General features: G+C 37.1%; 3 protein-coding genes across 3 annotated transcripts; 1 reads left to right on the forward strand and 2 right to left on the reverse strand.

The window, feature by feature from the left end:
* Window positions 1-160: 160 nt before the first annotated feature.
* LOC18994501 (ELMO domain-containing protein A) lies at window positions 161-3,113 on the forward strand. The gene is made up of 10 exons (XM_024153118.1): window positions 161-265; window positions 1,398-1,478; window positions 1,670-1,787; window positions 1,885-1,953; window positions 2,065-2,180; window positions 2,272-2,326; window positions 2,454-2,577; window positions 2,693-2,740; window positions 2,826-2,920; window positions 3,012-3,113. Exons 2-10 carry the CDS (start codon window positions 1,408-1,410, stop codon window positions 3,111-3,113), a joined length of 798 nt encoding a protein of 265 aa, XP_024008886.1. The 5' UTR covers window positions 161-265; window positions 1,398-1,407.
* Window positions 3,114-3,932: 819 nt separating this feature from the next.
* LOC18994502 lies at window positions 3,933-6,191 on the reverse strand. Its single transcript, XM_006418157.2, has 5 exons — window positions 5,538-6,191; window positions 5,246-5,466; window positions 4,885-5,074; window positions 4,617-4,794; window positions 3,933-4,545 (listed from the first exon to the last, which is right to left on the reverse strand). The coding sequence occupies exons 1-5, from the start codon at window positions 5,628-5,630 to the stop codon at window positions 4,298-4,300; spliced, it is 930 nt and encodes a 309-aa protein (XP_006418220.1). The 5' UTR covers window positions 5,631-6,191; the 3' UTR covers window positions 3,933-4,297.
* A 1,302-nt stretch (window positions 6,192-7,493) lies between these two features.
* Window positions 7,494-8,323, reverse strand: LOC18994503 (photosystem II repair protein PSB27-H1, chloroplastic). Its single transcript, XM_006418158.2, has one exon. It carries the CDS (start codon window positions 8,238-8,240, stop codon window positions 7,713-7,715), a length of 528 nt encoding a protein of 175 aa, XP_006418221.1. The 5' UTR covers window positions 8,241-8,323; the 3' UTR covers window positions 7,494-7,712.
* Window positions 8,324-13,642: the final 5,319 nt, after the last annotated feature.

Raw genomic sequence — 13,642 nt, forward strand, 5'->3', positions numbered from 1 at the left:
GGCGGCAACTTAACGGTCAATGAAGGGATTGGAGAGAGACACCAAAAAAAAAAAAAAGAGAAACAAAAAAACACTTCTGGATCACAACTCTCTTCATCCTCTGCAATTTCTAAAAGTTGCAAAACTCTAATGAGGAATTCCATTTTTGCCTCTATTTTCTATCTCTTTCTCTTCTATTTTCTTCTTCTTTTTCCTCTACCTCCTCTGTCGTTACCGTGTCTAGACCATCTCCTCCTCCATTGCCTTGTTCCTATGTCTATTACAGGTAACTTTTTCTTCCCTCTTCGACTGTTTAATCAATCATATCGGATTTGCCCGCAAAGCGGTGAAATCTGATTTGATTATCCCTATGTTGGCAAATTATGTTTTGAAGGTAATTGCATTGTAAAGTTCCAAACTTTACATAAAAAGTAATGAAAAGAAAACCCCTTTAATTGCGCTATCATGTTAGTTACAACTTCTTGACACCTTTTTGTATCCATTTACACCAAAAAAATTGACCTAGTGAGAGTGGAAATAATGATGAATTGTTGAATATTTGAGAATGCAGCATTAGTGAATATATAATCATTCATTGCCTTTTGATTTTATCATATTTCTATCTTTTTCTAAATTAACCCAAATTAATGAGGTAAAAGATTACAGATTTATGTAAAACAACCCACAATTCTGTCTAGTTTAGCTAAACGTGTTAAATAATCATGAAAATATTTCTATTTTTAAAACATTGAGCTCTGACCTGTACGCAACCAAAAAAACACTAAAACTTATCTGTGACCAACTTAACTCTGTATAAATCTTCTTTCTCTTTTAATATTCCAAGTTTCTTCAGAGAATTCTAAGCCTTTTACCATCCGATTTGCATAATTTAAGTTTTTCACCCCAAAAGTTTTTGCAAAATCAATTACTTTGTTTTTCTTCCAGACCTCTCTCTGTTTTGATGAATTTGGCTTTTGGGTAATAGCTAAATTTTTTTCTCTACAAGCATTTAATTTTTTTTCTTTCTCGACATTTTTGTTGTTTATTTTCTTTGAACATTTGTGTCCCTCTCATGAAGTTCAGGAGGCATAGGCAATACTTTCCTTCTTGTTTGTCTCTTCACCAAGTAATCATTTATCGTTATTTTCTCCATCCTTGAAGTTTTAAACGAATATCGTATTATTATTTCTTAAATTTGGAGTAATAAACTACACCACTTCAATCTTGCATTCACACCGTTCTTGTCTATTCCAACCGATCCTTAATTTTCAATTTACCTTAAATTGACTGTCTTTTTGGTTGTAACTTGTAATTTGTAAGTAATTAAGTTCAGCAAACTTTATGACCTTCCCAAGTTTTTTTTTTTAAAATGTGTTATGTAAATTTCAAACACACACATAGTCTGAAAATGTGTGCAGGGAGAGGAGGATGAAGCGTGGGAAAGGCGAGAAAAAGGGAACAAAGAGCCGAGATGGCAGCGGTCAAGTAGTTCCGCTCACGTAATAGCTCAATTGGCTAAATATATGTTTTAGTGAGTATATATTGCTAGAGATCACAGGGTATAATGATAACGCATTGTGATGACTCTTTTGTATGTGTGTGTGTGTGTGTGTGTGTGATTGGTGTATTAGCTATGTAACAATTTTAGATCTATCTACCATAAAATATGTATACACGTAAATGTTTTCAGTGAACCGGTGGTTATAGCTACGGCTATGGTTGGAACAAAATCATGGATAGGAGGGCTCTTCACACGCTCCAATAGACGTCAAGACAAGTCTATCGACTACACTTTGTCTCCTCTTCAGGTTAGCATAACCACAAGTTTCATATACCTTCATATATGTAAGATTAAGACATTTGAAATAGTTGGTAACATTTTTTTATATTTGTAACTAATCATAGGAGGAAAGACTTCAAAGGCTGCAAGATCGTTTGCTTGTACCTTTTGACGAGACAAGTCCTGAGCATCAGGTAGCTGAAATGGCATAATTATTCTAAAAATGTTTAACAGTAATCAAACCTATATAAGGAGATGATGGTATATATAAGCGTTTGTGACATGTTTTGCGTGATTAATGGCAGGAATCACTCAAAGCATTGTGGAATGCCGCATTTCCGAATGTTAGTCTCACAGGTTTAGTTACAGAACAATGGAAAGAAATGGGATGGCAAGGTCCCAATCCATCTACCGATTTCAGGTTAGATTTACTAAAATTGTTCAAAGAAAATGTATTTATAAACATCTTTAGCTAGGGTTAACTCGCGTTTCGTTTAACATTTTGTTTCTAGGGGTTGCGGATTTATCGCTCTAGAGAATTTGCTGTTTTCCGCAAGAAATTATCCGGTAATTACTCAATAATTAAAAATGTTCACATATAGGCAGCGATGGTTTTTTTCATACTAATTCTTTGCTCCAACAATTAATAAGACTTAAATATGTATACAAATTTTTTTTTTTTTAAAACGTGAAGGTTTGTTTCCGGAGGCTACTACTGAAACAAAGAGGCGACCGGGCTAAATGGGAGTACCCATTTGCGGTGGCCGGAATCAACATCTCCTTCATGCTGATCCAAATGCTCGATTTACAAAATACACGTACGTTTCTTTATTAATTACCATCCTTAAATTTCCATATATTTATATTTATATTTTATACCACTTAAAGTGAAATGGGTGAAATATATAAGAGGATGTTTTACTTATTGTGCAGCAAAGCCAAAATGTCTTCCAGGAATAAATTTCCTCAAACTCTTAGAAGGTAAACAATATATACTTGACGAATAGTGTATGATAATCGCTGTATAATCAAGAACCATATTAAACAAAAACAAACAAAAATACAGAAGACGAGAAGGCATTCGATGTACTATATTGTATAGCTTTCGCGATGATGGATGCTCAATGGCTTGCGATGCACGCTTCTTACATGGAATTCAATGTATATCTCTAATTAAACTCTATTACATTTGATGATTAGTTCTTGAAGATTAATAATTATGTGTAGATTAACTAACGTGGGTATTTATCAGGAAGTATTACAAGCAACTCGGAATCAGCTAGAGAGAGAGCTTTCTTTGGAGGATATTCATCGGATTCAAGATCTCCCTGCTTATAATCTCTTGTTCCAATAGAATTCTCTCTCTCTCTTTTTTTTTTCTTTTCATTTCTTTAATTTAGTTTCATTTCGATTTGTATGTTGTACAGTGATTAAAATTTATGAACGAAATCAATGAAACCGAAGAACGTAGAAAATGAATGATCATGAACATCTACATGATGCATCCTTGTTTGGTAACATTGATAATGATGGTGTGGAAATTAAGAAGTGACCGAACGTTGAATCTTTGACTTTTTTACTTAAAAAATCAACTCTTTACGTATGAAGTGAGTGATTTGTGGTTGATTTTATATGGTAATGATATTTAATTAATCCTTACTTTTTCGTCTATTCTAATAAATATCTTCAGACCTAAAACAATTACTAAGATTGTCCTTGTCGACATTAATCTTTTCACCCCAACCGGTATTTTCACCCTAAACCTATTGTAAATTGGAGTTATTATAACTAATTCTAATTGGAATCAAAATACAGATAAGGCTTTTACGTTTGCTTTGGGGTTCGTAAAATGGATATTTGATCCTATCCACTAAATATAACAAACCCAAAGGGATCGCTTTTGAAACCTAACGTGAAGGATAAGATGCCTTACCACTACATTTCCACGATTCCTATTCAATTAAAAATATCTTATTCTTCGAATTATTTTTTTTTCTTTTTGCAAGTATGTTTTCAATAAAACTAGCGTGTTATCTCTTCTAAAACATTTTTTTTCTTCAACTTATTTATTTTGAGGAATGGTATTACGTATATGAACATGTACACCTCAAATTACATGTTACTGAAACAATCTCAACCACAATTGCTGAGATTCACAATTTTGTTTCTCCAAACTTATTTAGATTAAACTGTTACAAGATTACTTCGTTACATAACTATCTCACTAACAGCACTGAGGCACAATAAGTAACGTTCCACTCGACCACAAGAAACAATTTACTCTGCTTACAACAAGCAACAACAATGTACTCTGTTTCAACAAGCAACAACAATGTACTCTATTTTAACAAGCAACGAACTATGTATACGACATATATTTTCTCAAAAAGTTAGGGGACTCAAAAACGCTATTACCAAACCGCTGCCAAGCCAAATCACTCCTTTGTGTTTTAGAAAACGCCAGTGCTTCCAAAACACAAAGCAAGAATGAGATTTTATGAGGAAACAAACAGAGAACGAGCCATCAAACCCCGGGTTTTAGCCACGACTGTGCATCAACATGCTGCAGAAGTAGTTGAAGTCATGATGTTGAACCCTAAGCTGTTTTAGCCAAGAATCCGCAACGCTATAAAGGGAAGCCAATCTCTCTTGGTCATCGTGGTCATGCGAAAGCCAAACATTGCCTTGCATCTTGTAAGTAGCCATCCCAAATGGGAGCAGAGTTATATCTTCCCCTTCCTTTCTCATTCTCTCCTTATCACCGCCATTTTCTTCCGGTTCCATATCTGCAATATTACAAAGCATTAATGGGATTTGACCACACAGTAGAGAGAGAAGGGAGGGAGAGGATCCGCACCTTGAAAAGAGGAAGAAAGAGTGTGATAAGTGAGGAAACAAGTGGATAAGTCTTTGATGGTTCTTCCCATTGGTATGTGATAAATCGGGTACCACGCAACGGACATCCAACTTGCTGGAGAAAGATCTACGCTTCTCAACGACATCAATCCAGGATATCTTTGAGCTAATTCATTGATCTGGAACCAAACCATCATGTCTCATTTTGTCAAAGTGTCAATCAGGCGAAAAGAAACTATTGGCTACAACATAAGAGGAGGTCTATTTACCTTCTCCATGAGAGGAACTCTGGTATAAGGAGCTGATCTCTCAAAGTATTGGAGATAAAGGTAACCCAACCGATCATTCGGGTGCAAGATCATCCCATTGTTCTCAACTCCTTCCTCGGATACACTCTCATCACTACCTGAATCGCTAAACTGATATCTACCGTCGTATTCCCTATCTTCAGACTCTTCCCTAATTAACCCAACACCAAACTTAATATAATGACAAAAGAGATTTTTTTTTTTTTTTCTGATAAAAGATGATTTACACGCATTATTTACAACCAGATCACCAGATTCATCAGAAAGAAATCAAATTTTTTAATCAGGGCTATTATACAATCAAAAGAGAATAGGATCAAACCTTAATCGGATCAAGGAGGAATGAGAGGTGAAAATCTCGATGGCAGAGAGATAAGGAACATAGTATTGAACCAGAGATTCTCCACTGGTTAGATGAATAGGAACGCTTGCTCCATAAGCGCTCCATTCATCGTAGCAATCCCACAAATCACACAACCTGAAAAACTCCACCTTTTCTCTCTCCCATGGATGCCACAATCGATTTAGGGTTCTAATCTCCGCCTGCAAATTCCAATCATCACGTCATTTACATTCACAATTGCAGAAACGTCTCTCGAATAGCTCAAACCAACCTTAGGGAGAGATTGGGGTGGCACTACAGGTGTTGTGCAATGAAGAAATCGATCAAGATTCGAATTTTTCGTTGACCCTTTACCATTCACCATGATTCTCGACAGTAATTGAGAAGCAGGAGGATGGGTCGTCTTCTTCAATGAAATTGGAGGAGTGAGAGAGAGAGAGAGAGAGAGAGAGATGGGGTATTTGAGAGAGAGAGGCACGCAAGCGAGAGTATTCTGAGCTTTGACGTTATGAAGACTGAATTTAAGGGACAAGCAAAACAAAAGGTATGGAAGAGAAAATCGATTCTCTTAAGAAATGTCTGGAGAAGAACGATCACAATCGAGGCGACAAATGAGTAAGCAAGATCGAATATTGTTTCTTGTTTTTTTTTTCTTTTCCTGAAATTTTGAAGCCACGCGTCGAGATCTCTGATTGTGAGAAGGGAAAAGAAACAAAAGTTACAGAGAGGATGAATTATAAAAGGAAAAGACAGAAAAATGAGGGGGAAAATAGAAAATTTCCCAACTTTGTTGAATAAAGGAAAGAGATTTTTCCGGCAAGTCGGTCAACTTTCTCTCGGGAGATCGGGTGCGGTAAGAAAAACGATTACTTTGCTGGCGACGATCGTCAAATGTTCTTCTTTTGATATTGTTTTGGTTTTTATCTCTTGGATATTTTGGGTTTGTGAGATTATCAGAGAACTTGGCGACATAAGAAGACAATCGTTAAGAATGATAAAAACACACAGAAAAGGAAAAAATGAGACAAATAGATAAATCTAATCAAAGAGTTTTATGTTTTAAGTTTGACCGATTTTCCTCGTCCCACCAGTCACCACAGCTCATTTTCTTCACGTGCTTTTGTTGTTATCTAATCTTCGGATATATATATATATATATATATATATATAAATTTCAATCATATGACATATCTATGAATAAGCTGTTCTTAAAAGTTTTAACAAACAATAATGTACAGAATATGGCTTCGTAAAAAGTGTTTAACTTTTTTTCTAATAATAGAATTATTTTTTCTTTTCATAAATACTTTCCCGTTTTAGAAATAGTATAATTTTGATACATTTTATTCTAATTACAAATTTTTTAAAACATACAAATATACTCCTATTTTAATTCATCAGTAACTAAACTTCAATGATTTAACTTATGCATGTTATTAGTTTAAAATATGGAATAAAATATGAATTGAGGGTCAAAATATGGAATATCATCAAGTTTGACCATGATACATAAATTAGGCGCAGTGATATAGCAGCAAACACGGTCATTATTTACAAATTACAACCATCAATTTTAACGTATTGGAAAGGTCAGTGGTTGGTTGTCTATAAAAATGAAAATGTCAGAAATCGCAAAATGTAGACTAGTTATTAACTACGTTGGACTTCGCAAAATGTAGCGAACTGCTACGGTTCCACTAAAATCAAATCTAATCCAATTATCCAAATAGAGTAATCAGTAATAGATTATGGATGCAAAATTTGACTAATAAATACGAGCCCATGTGGATGTTCACGGGTGTAGACCAGCATGTGACATGTTTGTGGAGTAAATGACCAAATCACAAACTTTGTGGGCTTTTCAGATGGGCCATTAAAGAGGCTTTTCATAAACTCAACATTTCTGGTTAAGCAAATTACACTATGTACTATCAAGTTTTGGCCTTTGGTTGTATAATAAATTGGGAATACAAAGAATACTAAAATCAAGAACAGCGAGAGTTGAATCGACCTTATGAAATTATGAGTTATGACTCCAGTAGATAAAATGTTGAACCAAACTTAGAATTAATACTAGTCTGATCCATTGTCTTAATGAATTTAGAGTTCTAAACTAATCGAAGTTCTTGAAAATTAGTATATAAATATTGATCTTTAGCTAGTGAATTCCAGAAATGAAGAGATGATACTGTTTGAGGGTAGTGCTCAGGCACTACGAATGTCTACATTTCCAAATTAAACTGGAATTCGTTATTATAACTGATAATTAAGTAATTATCATGACATAAGTATTTTACACGGAAAAAAAACCCCAAAAAGAAAATAAAGCGAGCGAATTGTTTATCTTCTCATATGATTCGATTGGTATTTTTGGGAAAATAAAATATCATCAACAAGAAAATGGGGAAGAAGAGAAAATTGTTAGGGTCTCACTTCAATTGTAGTTTTATCTTCCTCTCGAGAGAGCCTTCTCAGCAGTCTCCATCTCTTCAAGAATCCTCGCCTTCCTCTTCGCCGGAATCGGAGCCGTCGGACCAAAACTCACATAATGACCGGAAACAGCATTCAAGGCCGAGTAAATATCCCTGAAAGAAGCTTTTCCGAGAAGAGCTTTCTCTTTCCGATACTTAGCGACCCACGCATTCGACGCTTCTCTCAGCTCCGTCACCGCATCCGCCACATTCGGATCTGTCTTATCCATCAAGAGCGTCGTCCTAACCTTAGAGATCACTGCCGAAGTATCTTTCACATACTCCTCGTCTTCGGCGGCAGAAGCCGGCGCCGGAGCTAGAAACGGAGTCGATTGTGCTAGAAGAAGCGTTGATGTGGCCGATAGAGAGAGGAAATCGCGGCGGAGGAGATGGTGACGCCGCGGAGGAGGAATAGACGGAGGAGATACGGAGGCGGTGATGATCGGTTTATGCGGCGGAGGATTAGGTTTGAGAAGAGTAGCTGTCGCTGAAGCTGAAGCCATTGTCGGGACTCGGGGCCGGAAAGGTGTAAGAGAGTGAAGAGTTTTGTTGTGTGTTAGTAATTAGGAAAAAAATGTTTTGGGGGTGTTGGATTTTTGACGCGTGTCCCTTATCTTCTTATCTAGATTGTAAGGTTTTTGAGGATGAGACATGGAAGATTTAAGTCCAACAAGCAATGAAATCTCCTAGATGAAGATCTTCTGTGGGTCACACTGCCAGGTCAAGATTTGGTTTATTCTTTTAAAGTTTGGGTTTCATTTGCAATGTAGGCCCATAAGTTCAAAGTATATTTATTACTGAAGCCCATAAGTTTTTTCTTTTTTTAAACCCCGCCCATAAGCTCAAAGTGTATATATATATTCATAGAGTCCATATTACGTGGCCTTGGTTTCGGTTATAATGTGGATAGTTTTGATAATCCAAGTGGAGGACATAGCATTTGGTTAAATTGACCCACAATCACGTGACATTCCTATACTTTCTATTGCTGCCTGTGTCATACACATGGGATGATGAACTTCTTTTTTCTCTCTCTTTTTGAACAAAGTTATTTCCAAAATATTTAGATGTACAACAAAGAAAGGTCGACATTATGATAACATTTCCCAAAAAAAAATTGTGATGTTTGTTAAATCTGTGGTACAACTAGTAAAGTGACCGTTTATTAAAAAAAATAGTAGAATGTGGCTTCCGTATGATGATATTCAAAGATCTTGTATCCATATCTTAATTGGTTAACCTTGTTTAGGATCATATTAGTGTTCATCATCGAGAGAGAAGTTGTTTATAAAACTCAGATATTCTCCTTAATCAATCAAGAGTTTGTTACATGACTTTATATACATATTCGCTAAACTAACCGAATCTATACCGAAGTTAAATAGATATAAACCGGACAATTCCAGAGCCCTTACCGATCCTAATATTCACACGTATATGACTAAGTATGAGTTATATACAAACTACACTCTAATAGATCATTATAAAAAATTGTATGTAATCTACAAAAGGAGAACTATCTTTTATAGGTCTGGAAATTAGATGGGTCGCAAATTTATATGAAAAATAAATGCGGAACAAAAGAAAAAATGAAAGAAAAACAGAAAGAGCTTTTTCAGTTTGTTTTTTTTTTTTTTTTGAGTAAACTTTTAATTAAGTGTCTATAATTGGCCAAATGTGAAAAGGAAATAAAACGAAAGCAAAGACATACGCGGCCGCGGGCAATCCGTGGACGATACGATTTGTCAACAACGAACTAAATGGGAAAGAAGCTGTGAAGTCCATCTAATTTTTACACATTTATAGTCATGATCTTTACAACCAACTTGTCCTTTCCTTTTTTTTTTATTTGGTGTTAAAATTACGATGCTAAAACAAGACAAAGCGATAAAAAAAAAGTTCGATTCATTGATTTTCCAAAACATGATTATCAATCATATCTTTGGAGTCCACTCAATGGATGCATTTTGATATTTACAGTTGACAATCAATTTAGATAATTTAAGCATTTTACATTTTATTTTGACATATATAATTTTGGGTGATCCGTAGTCTAACCATATACAGTAGTTTTCGCGTTTAAAACAATATTTTTTTGGCAATGTTAGGTGGCTGAACCCTTGTTAAAAAAAAAAAATATTCGGTGGCTGAAAAATTAAAAATGAAAATCCATGAAATTCAGACACTTATTTTTTTTTTTTATGGAACAGTTCAGAGACTTTAATTGAAAAGGATGTGAAGAAGAAAAGTTGAAGAATACATCTGTCTTGGAAAGTTGCTAGTGCCCATTCATCTCTCGTTCTCTTCTGCCGTCTTGCTTTAATTAGGAGACCTCATCAAACCCTTTTTTTTACCAATCCTATGTTATAACATCGATTATTTATCATAAGTATAAACTCCTCTAAAAAGTCAAGAATTGATATTCGTCATAATCACATAGAGTTGATGTATCATATAACTTGAAGAACAAAATAGATGGATATATATAACTTTCGTCCCGTCTTATGAATCATAAATTCAATTTTTTTTTGAATAACTTGTAAATTCATAGTTGAAGTAAGAAAGATAATAAGAACTACATTTACGTGTTTGAAGTGAGAAAGACGTTCACATATATATTTGGATTTTTTTGTCCGTCATATTAATTATGAATGAAGTAAGATAAAAATCAATAATTACACACTTACATAAATTGTTAATTCGGTAGTCATTTTCTTGGTAATTATGGTCTACTACTCTACTTAGTCTAAATTGTTGTGAAAACTTAGAAACTTTATTAATCACTGGAATGTATATATAGAGTACATAGGGAATCTAGGTTAAGTACAATGTCCTGATGGGCCTAATGGGCCGGTATAAGAGTCCATATATGATATGTGTTATAACACTCCCCCTTGGACGAGTGAATCGGGTCAGCTACTCAATCGGGATCTCGATAATGCGCTGGGGAATGTTGCCTCATTAAAACCTTACCAGGAAAAACCCAGTGGGACAAAACCATGGTGAAGGAAAAAGAGTACAACACGCATTACTCCCCCTGATTGTAGCATCACTGCAGATCTCTAAGTCTATACATTCCTATCTGTTTGACGAGCTTCCGGTGTGTTGAAGTAGGCAATGATTTGGTGAAGAGGTCAGCTGAATTCTCACTGGATCGGACCTGCTGAACGCTGAGAGTGCCGTCCTTCTGCCAGTCTGAGGTTGAGAAGAACTTCGGTAGAATGTGCTTCGTCCGATCTCCTTTGATATATCCTTCCTTGAGCTGAGCTATGCATGCCGCGTTGTCTTCATACATCACCGTGGGCTGTGTGTCTTCGTCCATACCACAATCTCTGCGGATGTGCTGAGTCATGGAGCGCAGCCAGACGCATTCCCTACTAGCCTCATGAATGGCTAGGATTTCAGCATGGTTTGATGAAGTGGCAGTGAGTGTCTGCTTCATTGATCTCCAAGAGATGGCTGTTCCTCCATGCGTAAAAACGTAGCCAGTTTGAGACTTGGCAGTGTGCGGATCTGATAGATATCCTGCATCGGCGAAGCCGACTAACCCATCTTTATTTTGGTTAGTATAGAAGAGTCCTAAGTCTTGAGTACCTCGAAGGTATCTTAGGAGATGTTTTATACCGTTCCAGTGCCTCTGAGTTGGAGATGAACTATATCGAGCGAGCAGGTTCACGGCGAAACATATGTCTGGTCTAGTGTGACTAGCCAGGTACATTAACGCTCCTACAGCACTGAGGTATGGCTTTTCAGGACCAAGGATTTCTTCATCATCCTTTTTGGGACCAAGAGGGTCATCACTTAAGCTTCTAACTACCATTGGGCTGGTCAATGGGTGAGCTTGGTCCATATTAAATCGCTTGAGTACCTTTTCGATATAAGCCGATTGATGCACAAGGATTCCTCCTTTGATGTACTCAAGTTGTAATCCCAAACAGTACTTTGTTTTGCCTAGGTCTTTCATTTCGAATTCTGCTTTTAAGCAGTCGACTGTTTGGGAGATCTCACCAGATGTTCCGAGGATGTTTAGATCATCCACGTATACTGCTATGATTACAAATCCTTTGTTTGAGTACTTCTTGATGAAGATGCATGGACTGATGGGGTCATTTTTGTAGCCTTCTTTGATGAGGTAATCGCTGAGGCGGTTGTACCACATACGCCCACTTTGTTTCAGTCCATACAAGGATTTGTTCAGCCTGATGCAGTATTGATCTCGAGATGCATTTTTGTCTTTTAGTTCAATGCCATCTGGGAGTCTCATATATATTTCGTTGTCCAGAGGCCTATAGAGATATGCGGTTACAACATCCATTAACCGCAGATCAAGATTTTCTCTTATGGCCAGACTTATGAGGAATCGGAATGTTGTTGCATCCACCACTGGAGAATAAGTCTCCTCATAATCGATTCCGGGTCTCTGTGAGAATCCTTGTGCTACAAGCCGTGCTTTGTATCGAACGACTTCACCGAGTTCGTTCCTTTTGCGCACAAAGACCCATTTGTGGCCCACTGGCTTGATGTGTGATGGGGTCCGGATGATCGGACCGAACACGTTTCTGAGTTTGAGACTCTTTAACTCCACGTTTATGGCTTCTTTCCATTTTAGCCAATCTGTTCGATGTGTACACTGTGTTATTGACGTGGGTTCTAGATCCTCTTGCGTGAGCGCAACATCAAGTGCTACTTTGTATGCAAAGAGTGCATTTAAGTCGACTTCTTTTCGATTCCATTGTATTCCGGACATATTGTAATTGATGGAGATCTCATTGTTATCTTCTGAACCTGGAGATTCGGCGTCCCGAACTTCCATTGAGGGTTCATTAGATTGAGTCTCAGCCGCGGCTATGTCTGATATTGCAGGAATCCCGGTTTCGGTTATTGCACCTTTCTTTGATTTCCGGGGATTCTTATCTTTGGAACCGAGAGGTCTGCCCCGTTTGAGACGTGGTGCAGACTCTGTAGCAACTTGGGTCTGTCCCGTTGGGACAGCTATTCGTACTGGTGCATTACAAGCTGGGATGTACGATTTGGTTACTTTGGTCAGGTCAGCAAAGGAATCTGGCAATTGATTAGCTAGCTTTTGATAATGAATAATCTTTTGGATCTCTGAATCACATTCTAGAGTCCGAGGATCTTGCCAATTTAATGATGTTTGATTCCATGAAAGATCTTTGACCAGCTTGTTTGTCTCACCACCTAAAGAGGGATATACCGATTCATCGAATTGGCAATCCGCATATCTGGCCTTGAAGAGATCTCCAGTGGTTGGCTCGAGATATCTTATGATGGTGGGAGAGTCAAAACCAACATATATTCCCATCCTTCTTTGAGGTCCCATTTTGGTTCGATGTGGTGGAGCAATGGGTACATATACTGAACACCCAAATGTTTTGAGATGGGAGATGTCTGGCTCATGACCCGAGAGTAGTTGGGATGGGGAATATTTGTGTTCACTAGATGGCCGGATGCGTATGAGTTCAGCAGCATGTAATACTGCATGTCCCCATGCTGAGGCCGGGAGCTTTGATCTCATGAGTAATGGTCGGGCTATCCATTGAATGCGTTTAATGAATGATTCAGCCAATCCATTTTGAGTATGGACATGTGCTACAGGATGTTCCACGGTTACCCCCATGGCCATACAGTAGTCATTAAACGTTTGTGAGGTAAATTCACCAGCATTGTCAAGGCAGATAGTCTTTAGTGAGAAGTCAGGGAAATGGGCCCGCAATTTTATGATTTGGGCCAAGAACCTAGCGAAGGCTTGGTTCCGAGAGGACAAGAGACAAACATATGACCAACGGGTCGATGCGTCTATAAGGACCATGAAGTACCGGAATGGTCCGGAAGATGGATGTATAGGTCCACAGATATCGCCCTGGATTCTTTCTAGGAAATGAAG

The sequence above is a fragment of the Eutrema salsugineum genome, unplaced genomic scaffold, assembly GCF_000478725.1.
Source record: "Eutrema salsugineum unplaced genomic scaffold, Eutsalg1_0 scaffold_5, whole genome shotgun sequence".
NCBI classification, from domain to species: Eukaryota; Viridiplantae; Streptophyta; class Magnoliopsida; order Brassicales; family Brassicaceae; genus Eutrema; species Eutrema salsugineum.